Below are 20403 nucleotides of genomic sequence, written 5' to 3' on the forward strand. Positions count from 1 at the left end.
AGCTTTTCAAAATTAGAGCCACATCAGGAGTTAAAAAGGAAAGCATTGCAAGTTTTCCAGAATGGGAAAAGTGATCAAACCTGTTAAGATACGCACCAAGTGTGAAGGGTGTAGGAAGTGGAGTCAGACCCAGTATTTTGTACAGTCAGAAGATGAGTTTTGTGTTTAAATTACAGCAATTTTGGTAAACTAAACTTTAAATGCACATTCTACAAAAGCCATACTTTCCAGTTCCTTCATTTGTAGTCAAAAAATATTGACACATATGTGGGCATGCACACATGAAAGTACGACCTTTCAGTTTATTCTTTAAAAATACAGTTTCCAGGTCACATGATTACTCTGTATTTCCATTATAAGAAATTGTCAATTTTGATGTAACGATTCTTTAGTTCAAGGTTAAACACTTTCCCAAGTCTCAAATGTCTTTAAGATATTCCTTCTTTTCTTCAAAATACTTGTGAAACCACTCAATATGTTCAATCTTCTGTTTAACACTGAGGTGTGGGTTTTTTGAAAGCCCACAGATGACTAGTTCCATGAAGTGGCGAATAGGTCCTTGCCTGGGAAAGTCTTTGAGGTGTTTCTCCAGAAAGATATGTTCATGAAATTCAGCATCATCTTCCATCCCTAAGAGAAGAGACAAAAAAATGACAAAGTTATCACAACAGCAAATTTAACAAAGTTAAAAAGAATTACAGTTAGCAAATAATCTGAAATCACATAAAACATACCAGCATTATCACAGTCCTGTCTAGCATATTACTGCCATTTTGTGCTCTCATTTATAACAGTATCTACCTCAACTCTCTGGCTAGTAGCCTTGCTGAAAGCTGATGCCAGGGCAGAAGCAGGGGGAATAATTAACAAAATAAATCAATCTTCTTGCTAAAACCCAGTTTGTTCAATATGGGAAGAGTCTGAGTCATCATGGGTACCACCTTTTACACCAGCGACATCTTCTTCGTAAGTGCTTTATGGAAATACTGATTGCCTAAATTCTGCAGAAGGTTAAAGAATACAAGCTAGTCTTGAACAAATGAGGCAACCTCATGAAGTATCTAATACAGAACAGCAAACACACTACCATATTCATTCCAAGTCATGGTTTTAACATCCTATTGTTATCAAAAGGGGCTCAGAAAGTTGTTTTCCTAACACTTTCTGAACCTGTGAGTGTACACTGATGTAAAAATGTCATGTAGCTCACCAGCTGCTACTTTTAAGTTGCAACCAGAGCAAAGGATGATGCATTCAAAAGCATCCACAGGAACAAGAGATGATTGTAGATCTCTAAACAAACACAGCTCAGATACTATTGTAAATTTTTGTTCTCTGTCCTGTGGATTTCCCTTGCTCTTGTTCACACTATGATGCCAAAGACATGACAAAGACACAATTTGTGTTCTACAAATTCCTATGTAAATTGGCTGCTTTCACAGTTCCCAATTCTGAGACAAAAAAAAAAAAAAAAACAAAGAAAACTGGGATTTGCAATTGATTTTTCTTCAGTTAGAGGTATGCGAAAATTTTTATTTGACCCTAAATTTGTAAATCACATTTGCAGCTTAAAGTAAAAGTATGTTATTAGACATACAATTTTCAGATTACAAGACTGGCAAATTTACACCGCAGACATACGTGTATATGTTTTTTATAACTAGCTAGGATATATTATTTGATGACATTACATAAGGACTACTAAAACTGAGGTAATTAAGCCACGCAGGTCCTAGGTTTCGACAGTTTCAGAAGAAATGATGCACATCTCTGGGATGGAGAAGTCTCTCAGCTTGTCTTCATTAAGTCTGCATTTTTTCACCAGCTTTGTTGCCCTCCTCTGGACCTCCAGCAACTCAACATCTGTCTTGTAATGACGGGTCCAGAACTTGTCCAGAATCTTGACAGCACTCACGGTGCAGCCTCACCAGTGCTGAGCACATGGGGGAATGATCCTTTCATAATGCCACCCACACTGACTTTCCCCACTGGAATCTCACCATACCTGGATGCTGCTGGTTGCTTTCACAAGCTAACATATTTTCCAGATTTCCATACTTTTGCTGGTCACAAAAATCCAAGAGAAGTAAACCAATGAACTCACTACTGCAACAACCTACATAATGCTGACAGTAAAATTTGGCCATCTAGAAAGTCTTCTTTTCGGGATACAGAGTATCAGGAGAGATTATGTCTCGTAAATAATTTCACCAATTTTTATCTCAAACCCAAAAGAAATTAAACCATTTATATGTAGGTCAGAAGGAAATACTACATCATATATTTTCATCTCCCATCTGTCAAACACACGATATATTCAAACACACGGTATATGGTTTGGGGATGAAGGGCTAAGTCCAAACATTTCAGTTAGACCACATATTTCACGTATTTCAGTCCACAAAAAGAAGTAAAGTGTGCATCACAAAAAAATATACAACTGCTCAAAACATCAGAGGCCGAAGCCTCTGGTGGGAACTGATGAGATATGCTCACACGATTCCCCCCACCCCCAGCAAGCCATAACTTCCACTGCATGGGAAGAACCATCTGTTCCTCAACTTCTCTTGCACTGTCCTCAGAAACCTAATTTGAAAGAACATGCATGGCAGGAGTCTAAAGTAAAAGGTTTTCTTCATCAACCTCAAAGCAAGAAGTCACCCATTCTCAATATCCTGTTTCCAATCCCCCACATACTATGACGCAGAAAGTCTGGGGAATTTCTCTAGCTAAAACACTAACACTTCCAAGACATGATCAATCTTGCCTTAAAGACGGAATCTCAAATTCATGTGTCCATCCTTGTAGGGAGTGTCGCTGACATGCTATAAGGATAAAAGCTCCATCCCTGACCAAGTTGGTCAGAGTCTTGGGCAACACGGTCTAGTGTGAGTTGTCCCTGCCCATGGCAGGGGAGCTGGAACTAGATGATCTTAAAGTACTTGCTAGCCCTAATCATTCTATGATTCATTCTACGATTCTATGGCAAGTCATGGAGCAGAACTAAAGCTACTAGAAGCAGAAGAGGCAAGCAGAATGGAGGAGGAGTGAGAACAATTTTATGCAAGCTATACCAATGGTTTGCTGATTTGGTAAAGATTGATCAGGGAGATGGAGCGAAAAAAGGCAGTTTTCTGCATTTAACTGCATCAGGTAAGGAAAAGGTCATGCAGGCAGGAACAAACAACAGGGCAGTGGGGTGGTGGGGGAAGACTGCTACTGGCCACTACAGCAAGCCAGTATGTCTAGCCACATCTTCAGATGCTCACACCAAGGCCAGAGAGGTTCTAAAAATCTTGACCTTGCCCTGATATCTCAAAGCACAGCACAGTACCTCAGTAAAGCATTCCAACAAGAACACCAGAGATGCTCTGAAGCCAAGTAAAACAGTTATAAGCAGTCTTCTTTCATTTAGAACTTTAAAGGCTTTCATAATGCTAGAAGTTGAGTATACATGTGTCCTGGGTTCAGCAGCAGCAGTCATTTTTTCTCCTTCTTAGTAGCTGGTGCAGTGCTGTGTTTTTGACTTTAGGCCTGGGAATGGTGCTGATAGCACCGATGGTTTTAGTTACTGCTCAAATGTTTGGTCTGGCCAAGGACTTTCTGAGCCTCATGCTCTGCTAGGGAGGAGGGAAGCTGGGAGGAAGCAGAGACAGGACACCTGACCCAAACTAACCAAAGAGGTATTCCATACCACAGCACGTCATGCCCAGGATGTAACTGAGAGTTACCCGGAAGGGCTAGTTGGCTGCGGGGTTGGATGAGGTATTGGTGGGTGCTTGGTCGGGTGGGGTGGGGCGAGTTATTGGTCGGCTGGTGCTGAGGTGTTGTATTCTCTTCCTTTGTTATTTCCTTTATCATTGTTATTACTGGTGGTAGCAGTAGTGATTTGTGTTATACCTTAGGTACTAAACTGTTCTTACCTCAACCCATGGGAGCAGGGGGAGGGCAAGAAGGGGGGGAGTGAGTGAATGAGCTGCCTGACTGGTTTTAAACCATGACAACATGCTTCTTCAACAGAAGACTTATATATGTTTGTGGCATAAAAGAAAATCCACACATTTGTTGATAGAGAACAAGCTGAGATCATGTCTTCCTATTGAGGGAGATGACTGGTACAAACTGCAAAATTAACAGCAGGAAGGGACATCTTTCTTTTGCAGAGCCACTAAAATTATAGTACATTGATATAATTGGAGTGAGGTTCTCAAGCTTTTGACATACCTGATCTGATTAACAGCCTATGGCTGGCATTCTGATAAGCTGTAATTTACTGTCCTGGTATTTCAGCCTGAGAGGTGATAGATTTTAGAACATTCCACTGGAATTTTCCACATGACCAGTCTTTGTAGACAGATCAATAAAGACTCTTGTTTAAATATATGTAAAGACTCTTTGTCCATTCGGCACCCCATCCCAGACAGCACGGTTCCGGCCGCATTGCTGCAAGAGAAAAACCACTGGCCGCCAAAGATACTTTGTCAACTTACGGCCCCAGACAGCAGGGTTCCAGCCACATTACAACAACAGAAAAACCATTAGCCACAATGGTTTTCAGCTTGCAAAAACATGACTAGAGTATACTCAGATTGCCACATGATGGAACTGATCAATTCTGGGAGCAGTGATTAAATTCTATGAAGAAACTGCCAAAATAGGATGAGAAGAAACATTAAGAAACAATGCACCACATTATGCAATTTGCAACTCAGTACAGGACAGATTTTCAAAGACTCGCAGCTTCAGATACTAACCTGTTTTGCTTTCAGTGACTGAATCATTCTAAAGTAGTTCTGTGTGACGTCTTTAAAGTCTTTAAAAAAATGCCAAAAACACAACACAGCCAAGCCCTCCCTGAAGTTATGAAGACCCTTTTCCTAAGTGTGCACTTGCTCTGTGTAGTTGTTCTTCCCTCCCTTAGCATTCATTCTCTCTCTGCTGGCTTAACTTCACACAGAGCTTTTTTTTTTTTTTTTTTACTGGTACTAAAAATAAATACTGTGCACAAAGATGTCTGGTTAAGATAGATGCCCAGAGTGAATTAATATTGTGGCTACTTATGAAACAGACAGAACAAAGGGAGCAAGCAACTGTTTAACACTCAGCCAACGCAGACATGGAACTGGCAGATAGCTGATTAGGATCCGGCTAGCCACTTGGTCTGAGAGCCACACCAAAGAACAGAATCAGCATTATAAAATACAGACAGCAGTTTTAAGATTCTCCATTCAGGTTTTTCAAAGAAGTTGCATAGTAAAAGGTATTATGTAATAGACTTGAATGGCCTTTTGGTGTTGAAAGCACCAGGACTGATGGAGGGAGGGAACTTCTCCCCTTTTTGGCAGCAGCCAGTGCACAGATCAGCCAAACCACCTGGAGGGCATCACCTGCAGAGCACCAGAATGAGTTCATCTGAAGCAGCTCTGATTTAGGACAGTTGGAAAGTTGTATTTGTTTACTCTCAAATGCATGACTCATAGCTGAAACGCTATGTTTAAACAGTCAGAGGTCATAACATGCTCTAATTCTTCAAAAAAAAAAAAGATAACTATAGACGGACAATAGAAGTTAACAGTGTACATACCAGCTTCATTGTCAACTGGGTACTCCCACAGTAGTCCATCTTTCGTCCACTCAATCATCTCCTCAAAACCGTTCCGGGGAGGCTGTGCAGTTACTGCTGCAACCTCCTTCGCAAACTCCAGATCCCAGATAGTTGGTGAAGATACTAAAAAAGAAATTTATAAAGATCTGTCAACAAGCTAAAGACTTCTCACTAGCTAAAACTAAGTCCTTTAACATTAACCTTCACAGAGATTAGTTCTTTCGGCTGTGAACATTTTTCTACCTTAGATGCCAGAATCACCTTTTTCAAATAAGAATTCTCTGTTGATATGAAAGTACATTAAAGTCTCAGTTACCTGATGAAAATGTACTCTGAACTCCTAGGTGACAACTTCTTTTTAGACCTTTCACACAGAACAGGAATTTAGGTTTTCCATAATCTTTTTTCCTTTTTGTGTTTCACAGCTTCTATATATGACAAACTCTGAACTTGACTGCTGCACTCTGCTAAAGGAATCTTGCTTACTACAGGAGTTTTCAGGTATTTCATTACTATACTCTCCTTCAGGGAGACAACTCAATCTACTGATGACAATTCTTTCCCCAACACTTGTGAGTGTCCCAGTTTTTGTCTCTTGGGCTTGAGAAATCCTGAATTCCTATCCTCTTCTCCCAGAGTCAGACAATCCCTTTAGGGATACATCTCTCCTGATAATTTTTTTTTTAATCAAAGTATAGTCATATGGCAGCAGAGTTACTCTTCAGGAGTTCCTGTCCCTCCGCCCAGGAGAACTGGTCATGAGCCCAGACTGAACCGCATCACTGAAGCAAAGGGAACAAGCTGTCACCAGAGGACAGGGAGGAACCACTGGCAGTGCCTTGGGCTGCTGTCTCATCAGCTGGCCTAAGTCGTGCTCCCCTTTGTTTTCTTGTCTCCCCCTGTTATCAATTCACACTAAGCTCCTTAGAACAGAGTTCTTGATGTGAATTCAAATATTACAGTCCATTTGACGTGGATCAATGCCAATGAGCTATTATTTTACTACTCGTAAGTGCAAGTATTTGAAACTAAGATACAATTTCATCTTTGGCTTAGTGGCTTACAACTCAAATGAGTTAACACCCCACCCCCCCCCCCTTTATGAAAAAAAAACAAAATGAAAGGGCAAACAATATTTTTACATATTGAAAAGTGGTCTCATTTTTAAATCAGAAGATACTTCTGCAAATTATTTCTTTCTTAGCAGGGAAATTGCCAGACATATATTCCCTAGCTGCCTACTTTGATTTGAGGGCTGGAGGCAACAATAAAATACAGATAAGAGACAACATGAGAAACCATATCAGAATGAAATTATTGTCCACATCTTAAAAGAATACCTTCTAATAAATCTTTTATTAGAAGAAAGCAGAAAACATTTTTTCAAGCTTGCAGTAAAGGTGATAAACACTGTATTTTCACCTCTGTGAAACCAAAAATACTGACATTTTACGTTAACAGTTACTGATATGTTAACAGTTATCATTTTTTGTCAGGATGACAACTGACTTTCCAGTGAACATTCAGGTTTTCAAAATAAATATTCAACATGTAACACAGAACTTGCTTTTCTGTTATGTATAAACAATACCTTAACTCATTATTCCCACTACTATGAGTCTAAACAGAATCAAATGTATAAAGGTATCAAGTATCACACTGGTATTTCTTGAGATTAATGCCAAAAAAAAATGTTGTCATTAGGCTCTCTTACACAATGTGTGCACATTCCAGTTTTGTGTTAAAAAAAAAGCGTATCTCAACTTTTTATCTAGGGTGACTACCATGTGCCAGTGAGTCTGCATTGTGCTATGCAAAAAAGGTTCAATTCTCCAAGCAGATTTGATTCAATTAAAATGCCAATTACTTGAACAACATATTTATCAAGATAGGTAAAAACAAACACTGCATCACTTATTATGTAAAATGAAACAATTTTAAGGAAATGGACAGTCTTAAAAAACAGCAAACTGAATTCCATTCTAATATGCAGCTTTCATAGTCCACCACAGAAGTGGCTGCATTCAGAAAGCTCACAGCTGCCTGAAAATATGCAAATAGCACTATGTGACATTTTAGTAAAGAAATTAAGAAACCAAATTAACTTCTCCCTGCAGTTTCAAGTGTGAAAAAAGGAGGAAACTACTCAGCTAGAATCTGGCAAAAGCCAACAGTCCTACTCTTGAAACGGAAATAAATATGTATCATTTTCTAAGATATCAGAGAGGAGTACTACTTCTTCTGCAGCTGCCGGCTTTATATATAGTTCTAAGTCACTAGACTGGAATACAGGTTTGGGTGGAGGTTTTTTTCCCCTAAATGGCCTTGGAATAGCTTAGGGAAACAAGTGTATTGACGAGTGCTAATAATGCACATTTTCATTGTTCAGAAAGAAAAGTGAGAGCAGGAATTCTTTAGATGACTTGATATATCCACACCCTCTTAGCCAAAACCCCAACTATAGTAAAGCTAAATCTACGTGTGTGAAAGCTATCCCCCTCATTATGGATGCTCCTTCAGAGCTGCGGCATTCAGTGAAGATGAAGGTGGGGCATACCTGTTTTGCTGTTAGTTTTTTAATCTTACATGAGTTTCCGCATGTGTATTTGGTGCACAAGGAATTAGTAGTAGTGGTCCATGGCATATTGTCTGGATGGAGATCAGCAACAAATGGTGTCCCTTGGGGGCCTGTACTGGAACCAGTACTGTTTAATATCTTCACCAATGACACAGACAGTGGGATTCAGTGCATCATCAGTAAATTTGCAGATGACACCAAGTTGAGTGGTGCATTTGACATGGCTGAGGGAAGGGATGCCATCCAGAGGGACCTGGACAAGCTCAAGAAGTGGGCCCATGTGAACCTCATGAGGTTCAACAAGGCCAAGTGAAAGGTCCCTCACACCTGGGTCAGGGCAACCCCTGGTATCAATACAGACTGGAGGATAAAGGGATTGCTAGCAGCCCTGCAGAGAAGGACCTGGGGGTGCTGGTGATGAAAAACTGGACGTGAACTGGCAATATGCATTCACAGCCCAGAAAGCCAACTGGCTCAGCAAAAAGAAGTGTGGCCAGCAGGTTGAGGGAGGTGATTTTGCCCCTCTGCTCTGGTGAGACCCCACCTGGAGTGCTGCATTTAACTCTGTAGTCCTCAGCACATGAAAGACATGGACCTGTTGAAGCAGACCCAGACGAGGGCCACAGAAATGGCCATAGGGCTGGAGGACCTGTCCTACAAGGAAAAGACTGACAGCTGGGGTTGTTCAGCCTGGAGAAAAAAGGGCTCTAGAGAGACATTAAGGCCTTTCAATACTTAAAAAGGATCTGTAAGATAGATGAGGACAAATTTCTTAGTAGGGCCTGTTTTGACAGGTCAAGGGGTAATGGTTTTAAACTAAAGGAGGGTTTATTGAGACTAGATATAAGGATGTATTTTTTTTACAATGAGGGTGGCAAAACACCAGAACGTGTTGCCCAGAGAGGTGGCAGATCCCTGGAAATATTTAAGGTTGGATGGGGCTCTGAACAACCTGATCTAGTTGAAGATTCAGTAACAGAATATCCTGATTAGTACAGAAAACATTTATCTATTACACTGCATGGAAGTTTTGTTTAGCAAAACTCAGTGTTACATTATTCATTTTATTTATAGTCTGAAAGCAGGAAGTTCACAGGTCGTAAGTCTTTTTTGTAACAGTGAATCTCTTGGTATTTTAAAAATTCAGAACTTGGCTTCACTGGGTTTTTCATTACTGAATTTCCACTAACCTGTTTTCAGTGTGCTTTGTGTTTCTGTAGAAGCCTTCGTGAATATATTAAGCCTCTTTCCTACTTTGAGACTTCTATAAACAAAAAAGAAAAATAATATTTAGTATTTCACAACACTTCACAACACTGCCAGATAACAAATTCAAAAGCACAAAATATTCTCATGAACTAGCAGATCTCTGGAGAGAATTAAAAAAAAAAAAAGAGATAGTGACTTTCACTAAATCCTCAGGCTTTTAACCAGAGAAAGTGTTTATGACTTTGTTATTCATCTGTAACAGAGCTTCCCAAAACATTTCTATGTAAAAGAATGAGCAGAAATCAAAACACTGTATCTGCAGTCATTTTTTTACTGAAGTATTGAGGAATCTGAACAAATCTAAACAGTATCAAACACAGAATTCAAGCAATTTTACAAAGTTGCAACTAAAAAGTGAATCTGGTGATTTGGGTTTTTTCCCCTGTAAAAAATATTGCACAATTCAGGAAGAGAACAGGCAACAGCTAAATCAAACAGTTCCCACATTATGGCATAAATAGCCTTTTTGGAAGATTACACAGCCACCTTCTCTGCCACACGGCAAACTCTCAAAGTATATCTGTATGGTACACTTTAAATAGCATCACACTGATGCTCTCTCTTCTGAATATAAAAATACTAAACTCTGACGACCTATTTTTAATCAAATTTATTTTTAGCATAAGCCTATGCTAGAAATGTTTTTACAAACCCAAGAGTTCAACAAGTAATCAGGGTTTTTTTTTAATATACATAGTAACAAAGAAAAACCAATGCCTTTACTGTAGAACACTCCGAACTTTAGAACAAATGATTCTTCTAATCACAGGATCTTCCAGGTTTCTACTGAATAGTTCCTACTTCACCCTATTACATATTCACAGTTACTCTGGCAATACTTGCCCTTCCTGACCTTAAAATTTCACATCTCTGGATTTACCGTAGATTCCTGCAAACCTGTGTTTGTTATATCCTGATGTAACTACCCCACATCTACTTCAGCACAGAACAATCTAATTACAGGGACATAAAAGAATGCTGATTTAGGATTATATTTTCCTATCTGTGTGTAACTCCCAAAATCACTGGCCAAAGATACAAGCAGGACTTGGAAGAATATTTATTTAAAAGTGACTAATTCAAATTATTATGTATTATCCAGTATCTGAAGGGGGGCTACAAGGATGATGGCGAGGGACTCTTCATTAGGGACTGTAGTGACAGGACAAGGGGTAACAGGGGAAGTTCAGATTGGATATAAGGAAGAAGTTTTTTACTGTAAGGGTGGTGAGGCACTGGAATGGGCTGCCCAAGGAAGTTGTGAATGCTCCACCCCTGGCGGTGCTCAAGGCCAGGCTGGACAGAGCCCTGGGTGACATGGTTTAGTGTGAGGTGTTCCTGCCCATGGCAGGGGGGTTGGAACTAGAGGATCTTAAGGTCCTTTCCAACCCTAACTATTCTATGATTCCATGATTATAAAGCAACATCACTCATTTCATTGAAATCTACTGACTCCATTTAAACTTAGATATTCTTCCTAACCCATTCTTTTCGTATTATCAACAGGTAAGTATGCCCACTAGATTTTCAGGGATGCAGGAGGAAACTCATGACTGGAAACAATTTGCTCATTATAAAACTATTTTAAGGTACTGTTCTTGAAGTTACATACCCAGTACAGTTTCATCACACAAAGAGAACAAGACAGCTTCTCAGATATCATAAATTTAATAAATGTTCTCAAACATAAGCGAAATTGACTTTACTTTGCAGTATGTCAAAAAGTGTGGCAAAGATATAAAATAATACACACTGTACAAGCATTTAACAGCTCAGGTTTTCATGTTTATACTTTTAGACCATTTTATTTCTATCTTTTCAAACTTTCAAAAACATTCAATCCAACAACTTCAATGTATTTCTCATAATCAGTCAAGAATCATAATGTAGTAACAAAATTACTGTCATGTGACTTATCAGCTCTGTCTGATTATTATCCCAGATTAAAAACATCTATAGAGATATTCAGCAGCTGATAATGAAATCAGTTCCCTTGCTCCTGAAATCAATAGCTTATAACTGAACGAAAACTTCAGGACCAAAGTATCTAAAAGAGGGCTTGGACAAGAATCTTGTTCCACTTCTTCCCTTCAACTTCCATTACAAGAAGCCCCTCTTGCACTTTCTACAAGCTTTGCATCAGAAAAGAAAACACTGCTTGCTGGCCTTATAGCACTGAAGAGGCCCAAGGGATGCTTCCCTAACAGACCTTATCAGTTTGGTAGTTCCAGAACATGGAAGTTACCCAGACACATTTCAGCAAGCAGGTTAAATTCTTCTAATGAGTGGCTGTAAGACATTTCTTCGAGGTTTTTGCATGATCTACATGGCTCAATGCATACATTCCAATTTGTTCTTTACAGGAAGTCACAATTCACTATCCATTATACACTGAAATAGATGTCTCACAAAAATACCTTCCAGAGTCAGAAGACTGAGGTGAAAATCTTCCCGGCTTCATTCTTTGACCATCCTCATCAAAGTCTAAGGAAATGCGACTAGATATCCTCACACCTCTCTGAGCTGGGGACTGCCTTTTAACTGCCATTCCTGAAATAACGTCACTGAAATTAAAAACATGAATGTAAAAACTCAACATATCAACAAAGCAAGGAAGTTTGTCACATGTATTATCAGAAACTCTATTCTCAATTGGCTTCATAAGCCTCTATAAGACAGAATTTTACATTCCTCACAAAATACGCCCATTTTTAAGTCACTAAACATTCAAGTCTTACTTTTTAAACAACCTCAGTTGTTACATTCTATACACATTTAATGAAAAGTACTATTTTAGCCTACTAGATCTACAGTGAAAGCTTTCTTTGAAATCATTTTGTTTCCAACTAACAGAAAAAATTCATATATGCCAGTATTTCCAGAGTGTACGATACATGTGTTGCTTAAGTAATTGAGGATACAAGGAATATGCTGAAATAGGGAGGTAAAAATCCACCAGTTTGTTTTTTTTTTTACACAAACCAACACTGCCCAGGGACAGAGCTGTGCTGCTGCAGACCAAAAGGAAGCTTGCCTTCACACATCAGCTGACATGGGTCAATCATGCCACTCTACTTAGTAGGTCACCTTTCCTGATCCACTGCAATCTGTTGCATTGCGTAATCATATTACAGCATTAACAGACCACATCTTCCTTTGTAATTCTGTACTCAAAATCATACATGAAGAGCAAATGCTCTGATCTCAGCCAGCGTTCTATGCAGCTCATGCTGAAAACAAAGGGCAAAACACACCACCTTTCTGCCTCCACCACCTAATCACCTTAACTGGTACGTCTGTTGGTTAGTAAAGACCAAGCTGGTAATTCTTCCTCACAGCTTACCCTCTCTGCCAACTGCTTCCAGAAACATGCGGTCATGCAAAATTGCAGTGCTCAAGATAGAGGACAGAAATATGGTCTCAAAAAAAGGAAAAACAAGCCAAATCAAAAATACTGAATATCCATTTTATGAAAATCTGAATGAAATCCAAACTATGTTTTGGCAGTTTAAGTCAAAAGAGATTTCACTGACAAGAAATACTTCTGGAAAACTGTAAAAGTTAATTGCCACAGCAACACAGTAGGATTTCTCCTTGCTCTTAGATGTGGTTTCCAATGGCAGAACAAGAACAGCATAGCTCTTCAAGCACCTACTCTGAAAGAAAGGCATCTGAAAACAAGTTTAAAATATTTTCATTTTAATCTTGAAGACAAAACAATTACAGATCTGTTGAGTACCTCACACTAGAAATTACTCTATTAAGTGCCTACTGGCATTAGTGAGCTGGTGTCAGGCCAGAGGCTTGACACACTTCTGAGGGTCAAGGGGAGATAATTACTAAGGTCAGCCACATGCAGCCCAGCCCAACTGCTTGACTCAGCTGTGACTTGAAAGGCTGGAGCGTTCCCATGCTTCAGGGGGATCAGGCTTGCTCATAGCTCTCCTCACAGCTGATCTTGATTTATTTGTGGTTTTGCAGAGTAGCTCTGGTCAGGCTATGCTACCAAGCTATCAGAACATGCAGTCAATGGTATCATATTTCTCCCTGGAAAGCTCTAATGTCACCCCATTATGAGTATATGAACATGTCTGGCAGCAACAATCATTACTCCATCATTTCAACTGCCCCTGTATTAACTAAAACTACGAAAGCGTTTTTAATGCCTTTTGTAATGAAAACATCAGATTACAAAGTCATACTCCAACCCCAGTGTACCTTCAGTTGTTAGATATTACATGATATTACCTCATGTTCCACCGTAACATTAAAATTCTAAGTTCATAGATACTTCTGCCCTCCACACATGCAAAGGGGTAGAGCTTTTGTAACAACCACACATTCTCTCTCCTTCCTGATTACCAACCAATAATTACAATACTAAAAATGGAGACGCAATAAGCTTTGGACATACTTTAGCCTAAGCTCTGAATTACTTTTTTTCTTCACCCAAAACAGGAGCTGAAATTTCAACTTGTAGTGCTGCAGATTTTATTTTGGTATAGTGGTGTTGTAATTTCCACTGAGTGAAACTTCATCCCACACTCAGGAAAATAAATTCCTGTATTGTTAATATTTTCCCCTCCTAGCGAACACGCTGTCCTCATGCTGTCTTCAAAACAAAGCATGAGACAACTGCATACAACAGTGACCTCTGGAGGTCATGCCACAATCCCGTGAAGAAAAAAATAGTACAAACTAAAAGATCTGAACAATATATGATTTATCATGAATCATAAATCAAAATAGCAGTATCACAATCTTTCACAGCTAAGCATTATACAGCTCTACTGCTTGCGAAGGTGTCTCACTTATAAATAGTTTTAAGTAATGGAGGAATACATACTGGGTTTTGAAGTGTGTCAGTATATTGAATGCAAAACTTTTACTGGAAAAAAATTAAGTTAAATTACCCGTGTTCTCTTGTCAAATAAAATACAACACAAAACAATCGTATATGAATAAAATTGCTTTCTAACGCATTAAAAGCATTTTAGTGCCTTGTGAGACAGGTATTCTGGAGCATAAAGTCATGCCCATAAAGTCTGAGAGCTGCTGTGCTTTTTAAAACCAACATTTTTAAACGCTAAGCAGGAAGCTGAAAGTACCACATTTATCTCAGAAAGGTTACTATTAACCAAGTTTTCAATCATGACAGTCACCAGGAGTCACTGGTGTTTCTTGAAAACTCATTTACTGGTAAGAATTTCAAACTGTTACCTAATTATTAAGGAAGAAAATGAAACTTCTGACCATACAGTGGGGGAAAAACAGAGAGAAGAGAGAAAAGAAAAAAGAATCTACGTTCCCAGGGGTAAAAAAGCTCATGCACAAAGCTGTCTCGCGGAGTAGAACTTGCCAACTAAAAGCACAGCAAGTCACCCATGGCATTCCTAGCAAAACAAAAAGGCTGGTTTTGGTTGAGTAAAATGCATTTTTCTAACCATTTTTCTAACCATAGTGACTCATCCACAAGCATGTTATAAAATGTTGTAACAGCACATCTTAAACCACCAATCAACTATATAGAGACACTATACAGCTGCAGGGACTTCAGTTTTTAAATTTCTGTAGAATTTAAACACTCTTTCAAGAGAAAAAAGTCTTTTTGCTTAGATTATAACTTCCTTAGGGACCTTCCTTCTTTCACAGCAACAACGGCTGGGTAAATGCTTCAGGGTGGCAAGGACAGTGAGTCCTTGATGCCAGTAGGCAGATGAACCACTTTTAGAGAAGAATATACTTCAACAAACAGATGCAGATGCATATGAGGTTAGCCACTGCACACAGCAGCTCAGTCAGTATCAGTACAGTCTCCCAACGACTTATCAGGTAATGAAGTAGGTTCTAATAATGTTTAAGTTGGCCACCAACAGCCAGCGCAGCTATTAAGACATTTTTGTACTCTGCTCTTCTGAAAACCTCAGTGACAGAGATAGTACAACCTCACTAGTAACTAACACTTAACGAACATATGCTTTGTATAAAATAGTCCCTTATTTATACTTTCTACATTAGGAAGGGTCTCTTAAGTTTTCTGTAATGTTGCACACACAAACAAAAAAAGTACAAACATGTAAATTTTACATAGAGCAGCCAGATCTCTTAACTCTTAAACTACTAATTCTAGCTCCAAAAACAGATGGAGAGAGAAGGTTCTGTCAAGGAGATCTTCTATATTCAGGCTTAAACGGCATTATGAAAACAGTGCACACACAGCATGCATCCTTTAGAAATGCTCGCATGTACTACCTAAACCCATACTTCCTCCTCATATAGCAGAGAGTTCCTAAGTTTGGAGACACTTTCATTCTGCTCTCCACTATCACCATTAGCACTTACTAGGGAATCATGAACACAGGCTAAAAGGTAAAAGCGCAGTTTCTTCCTCTTCCATTCACAGACTCTGAAGAACATGCATTTTGTTCAACAAAGTTATTCACTGAGCACCATATATTCCAGTCTCTTTGCAATCGTCTAACACAAGCTGTCTGCAATCATCTGTCACACTCTGTTTTCACTCACTTAAAAGGCAAACATCAGCCACAATCAATAGCCTGTTAGCTGTTCCGTGTGCAGTACCTTGATAAATATAGAAAGATCTTTTACTCATCCCTAGAGCAACCTATAAATAATAATAATAATAATACATGGTCAAACTTAACTCCTGCTTTTGGACAAATTCACAGAATAAATTAAAACTAGATAAGCAGCTTGCAGTTCAGACTGCAAATCACCATAAAGGTTTCACATTCCTATGTTGCTAAAGATCCAGTATTCTCCTTAGTTCAGCATTTCACCTGGATTTAATGATTTATTTTCTGTGTGGTTATCTGAATCCCAGCTGGGAAAAAAAGAGATAAAACGAAAATCCTCTCTTTAGCCATCATCCAGAAGAGCAGTATGCCCAACTGTTTCTGTTTCTAAACAAATGCGTCTAATTTGTTTGAAAGCCACACTGGAAATGAGTTAAGCCAAGAGATGAGTTTCTTGGGTTGACTGGAAAGTTTTGAAAGGAAGGGTGGGGCTATAAACAGAGCTGCTCTAGTTCTGTTCTGCAGAGCTGTCATGAAAATTCACTAGTCCAGACAGAATGTCTGAAACATCTACAAATCCATCCATTGTATGAGAATTTCAGAAGCTTGGAATAAAAAAAAAAAATAATGTTATTTTGCTAGCCTGTCCAAGAAAGGATAATTCTGGGCAGGAAAACAATTCCATTTCTGCAAAACCATTTTAGAATAATGATGACAAAATTTAGGGAGTCTGGTATAACCAGACCAATGACCATTAATTCCAAGGATAGCCTCTGCAAATGTACCTTTTAGCACCATCTTTCCAAGACAGAACCCAGTCACCTTCAAGATGATAGTGCAAAATCAGAATGTCAAACATTATTAAGAATAAAATTCAATATACAGACCGTAAGTTAACAATTCCCCCCTTTTTCTGTTTATCTGTGGTTTCTTCATGTCGTTTTAGTTGTGCAAGTAGTTCTGATTCTGTCTGCTTCTTATCGAGTGGTAGGGAAGATGCAACTGCAGAAGCGGCCTCGACCAGTTCTGGATTTAAAGGCCTGCCTCTGTAAGAGACACAACAGATAAGGAAAGACAAAAAAAAAATCTGAAAGCCTTAATATATTTAAATTGACATTTCTGTACTTTCATGTCTTAAAAACTCAGAAGTTACACTTGCACATTATCCCAAATGGGAGTGGCCAGGGGGTCATCCAGGTTTGCCCTATATTGTCCTAATCATCAACTGCCAAAGGACACCAACAAACTCTTATGCTCACAGCTGGGAAAACAGCAGCCCTACACCACTGCATAGCTCCTTGGATGTGAAGCCTGGAGACCACAGATGCTATTGCTACCTTTCAAGAGCCTCACACAAGCAAAAGGTTGCTTTTGGTAGAAAGTACACATCATCTTTTGTCCAGATTCTCCCATGATTTAATGCAATCTACATCTGTATATCACGCTCCCTTACAAGATTATTGGCCATGCCTGGAAATGGCATTTGATGCTTTATTTTGGTTTAGCAATGAAAAAAAAAAAATGGGGAAAAAAATAAAAGAAGAAGATAAAACAGGCTGAGAGAAGTCTGTTATACTTTACCGCTGGATCCCTTCTCTAGTTCTCTGAAGCACAGCACCTTCGGTGTCTGGGCTTTCCAGCTTATTTATGGCTTGCTTTTTCATCTCTTGTGCTTTTAACTGTTGGAGTTTTCTCCTGTAGCTCACTTCTACCTTCATGTTACCAATAATGTCTAACAGTTTCTTCTTTGGTGTTTCTGCTGCATCCTCCTTGCTCTTTGATTCCTCTTCAGTAGTGCTGTCTTTGGAAGGGGTAGATTTATCTTTCTCAGTAGAAAACACACTGCTTGTGCTGAAGAATTTCTGTATTTTGCTAGATGATACACAAAATTTAATAAATTAAAGTCAGAGGTTACAAATAAGGCCTGAGGCTGAATTTTTTAAGTCTACAAAACCCCCATCAGTTACAACTGCTTAGGCCTGAGTGCAAACTGAGTATGTTAAGTACATGTCAAACATGTATCTTTTAACTTCTGAGAAGGGCTAGAGCACTATTTAAAATTCTTACCATTTATGGTTTCTTCATCACAAAAAAATCAAGTAAACTTTATTTCCTCCACAAATAAACTGTGTTTAATCTATGAACTTATAACTTTTTAAGTATTTCTGCATCAGGTAGCAGTCTAAGAGTTTGAATCTACTGGTACCTGATATTTAGATTCATGAGCACTACAGAACACTGACTGAAACTCTTAAAATGAGACAACAAAGAGATCACTATCAGTCACCTGGAAAAAGACTGTACACAGATTTAGCTTCACATCATTTCATACTTGTGGTATTAGTATGGATCATATCCCTCTACCCTATGCTCTGCAATATAACAGCCAGGCATTTGTGCAGACATATGGGGAAATCGATCCTGCTGCAAGATAACCCAGTAACTAACAAAAAAGCAGTTTCAGTTATTTTTCCCTCTGGAACAGCTATTTTACCTGGTTTACCAAATCACTGTAAAGAAGCTAAAACTGACATGGTGCAAGTGAGGATGTGAAGCCAGGGACAGCAGGGAGCTGCTTGGGATGCTGCTGCAACACAGACACAACTGCATTCCCTGGAAAAAACTACCATAATATTCAAATAACTGTTTTCTTTAACATTCTAAAATTAAATGTTTAATTTTTTAAATTTGCAACGACTTCATTTGTTGTTTAAAAATCACTATCAAGTTACTAAATTTAAAAAAAAATACAATTATTTGATTCAAAATAAAGCACTTCAATAGATCTGAAGGAGTTTTTACATACCTCTCCCCCTCACACAATAAATAATAATTATTATTTTATTCTAAAATAGAAATGCTTATAATCTGTTAAAAATAATAATCTGCTGTTCTCAGCAGGCACCATGTTATTACTTCAGTCGCTCTGCACTTCATAAATTGTCAGCATTAAATCCTAAATTTTGATGTTGAGAACCAACAGCTTCAGAACCACATTACTGTTGGTAGGAGTCCTGCTGTTTCGCAGTGAGCTACCCTCCACAGATCTTTTTCAAACACATGGTTTTTATTAACTCAGGCTTCATCCTCCTTAAAGCTAATTATACATTCAGAGATCTTTGTTATAGCAAGACTGTAAGCCTTAAACATTTAAAGCCAGTAGTACACTGCAGCTTCTATTACTATATTCCACCTACCATTGGCTGTGTCTTATGCTCAGAAGCCTCACTTAAGAAAGCAAACACAACTACAAAAGAAACCAAGCTTTTTCATACATGAGGTTATCACAGTATTCACAGCTTGTTCAAAAATATCGAGGAGCTTTGAAATTAAAAAAAAGTATAACAAAAGCAGTTTAAATCTTTTTAAAAAATAAAATCAAACTTCCAAATACTACTTTTAGCCAGTGCTTTGGGGATGTACCTCTGCCAACTGGTAGTACCGCTCTGCTGATACACACTGTGTAAAATTATGCTCAGGTCACAAATAATCACAGACTGGTTTGGGTTGGAAGGGACCTTAAAGATCACTTAGTTCCAAACCCCCTGCCATGGGCAAGAACACCTTCCACTAGACCAGGTTGCTCAAAGCTCCATCCAACCCACCCTTGAACACTTTCAGGGATGGGGTAGCCACAACTTCTGCCAACCACCGTAACAGTAAAGAGTTTCCTAACATCTAAGCTACTTTCTTTCAGGGTAGAAACTCAATCCAAACTACTCCCTTCTTCCCATGACTTCTGCCCACCGATGTCGGTAGCGCACTGCCCCAGCAGGACACCCGTACTTGGGCCTGCCCTGCTTCCTGCCCGAGCGGGTTTAACCCCGGCGGCACCCGGGAACAGCGCAGCTGAAGGCGGCGCCGAGAACACTGTGCGGGCCCCCCTTACCTCACCCGCCCGGTCCAGGCAGAGAGTCACGGCACTAAGCCGCTAAAACACGAGGCCTGCCTTCAACGCGGAGGCCAACGGAGACAACCTGCCCTCGGGGCATAGGCCGCGGCGGCCCCGGCCCCAGCTGCGGCGAACCGGACCGGCTTTCCCCGGGGAGCCGAGCACATCCATCCCTCCAGAGGCAGCGGCAAGGGGCGGAGCGCGGCCCTGCCGCGGACATGGACATGGCCCCGGCCCGGCAAAAACCCCCACGCCGCCGAGGAAGGGTTGTGGGGAGGCGACGGTACCTGCAAGAGCTCCGTTGCTGCCGCGCTACCCCCACCACCTCCCGGCCGGCCAGGAGCCGCACCGCGAGCCCGCAGGAGCCCCTGGCCGCACCGCCCCAGCCACGGACACGGCTCCACATCGCGCCCGCAGCGCGGCCACCGCGGCGGTCCGCCCCCACTCGTGGTCCTCCCGGCGCCGCCGGCTGGGAAAGGGAGCTGAGCTGAGCGTTCCGCGCACCAGCGTTCCGCCCGGCTCG

The 20403-nt window shown here is 39.9% G+C and overlaps 1 protein-coding gene across 1 annotated transcript; it reads right to left on the reverse strand.

Annotated features, from left to right (window-relative positions):
- Positions 1 to 350: 350 nt before the first annotated feature.
- On the reverse strand, positions 351 to 20337 carry MRPS31 (mitochondrial ribosomal protein S31). Its single transcript, XM_057400001.1, has 7 exons — positions 20168 to 20337; positions 17570 to 17860; positions 16876 to 17034; positions 11870 to 12016; positions 9374 to 9447; positions 5585 to 5728; positions 351 to 630 (listed from the first exon to the last, which is right to left on the reverse strand). The coding sequence occupies exons 1-7, from the start codon at positions 20284 to 20286 to the stop codon at positions 419 to 421; spliced, it is 1146 nt and encodes a 381-aa protein (XP_057255984.1). The 5' UTR covers positions 20287 to 20337; the 3' UTR covers positions 351 to 418.
- Between the last annotated feature and the right edge of the window lie 66 nt (positions 20338 to 20403).

The sequence above is a fragment of the Pezoporus wallicus genome, unplaced genomic scaffold, assembly GCF_028554395.1.
Source record: "Pezoporus wallicus isolate ANWC-B61680 ecotype Strahan unplaced genomic scaffold, APGP_CSIRO_Pwel_v1 scaffold_7383, whole genome shotgun sequence".
NCBI lineage: Eukaryota > Metazoa > Chordata > Aves > Psittaciformes > Psittacidae > Pezoporus > Pezoporus wallicus.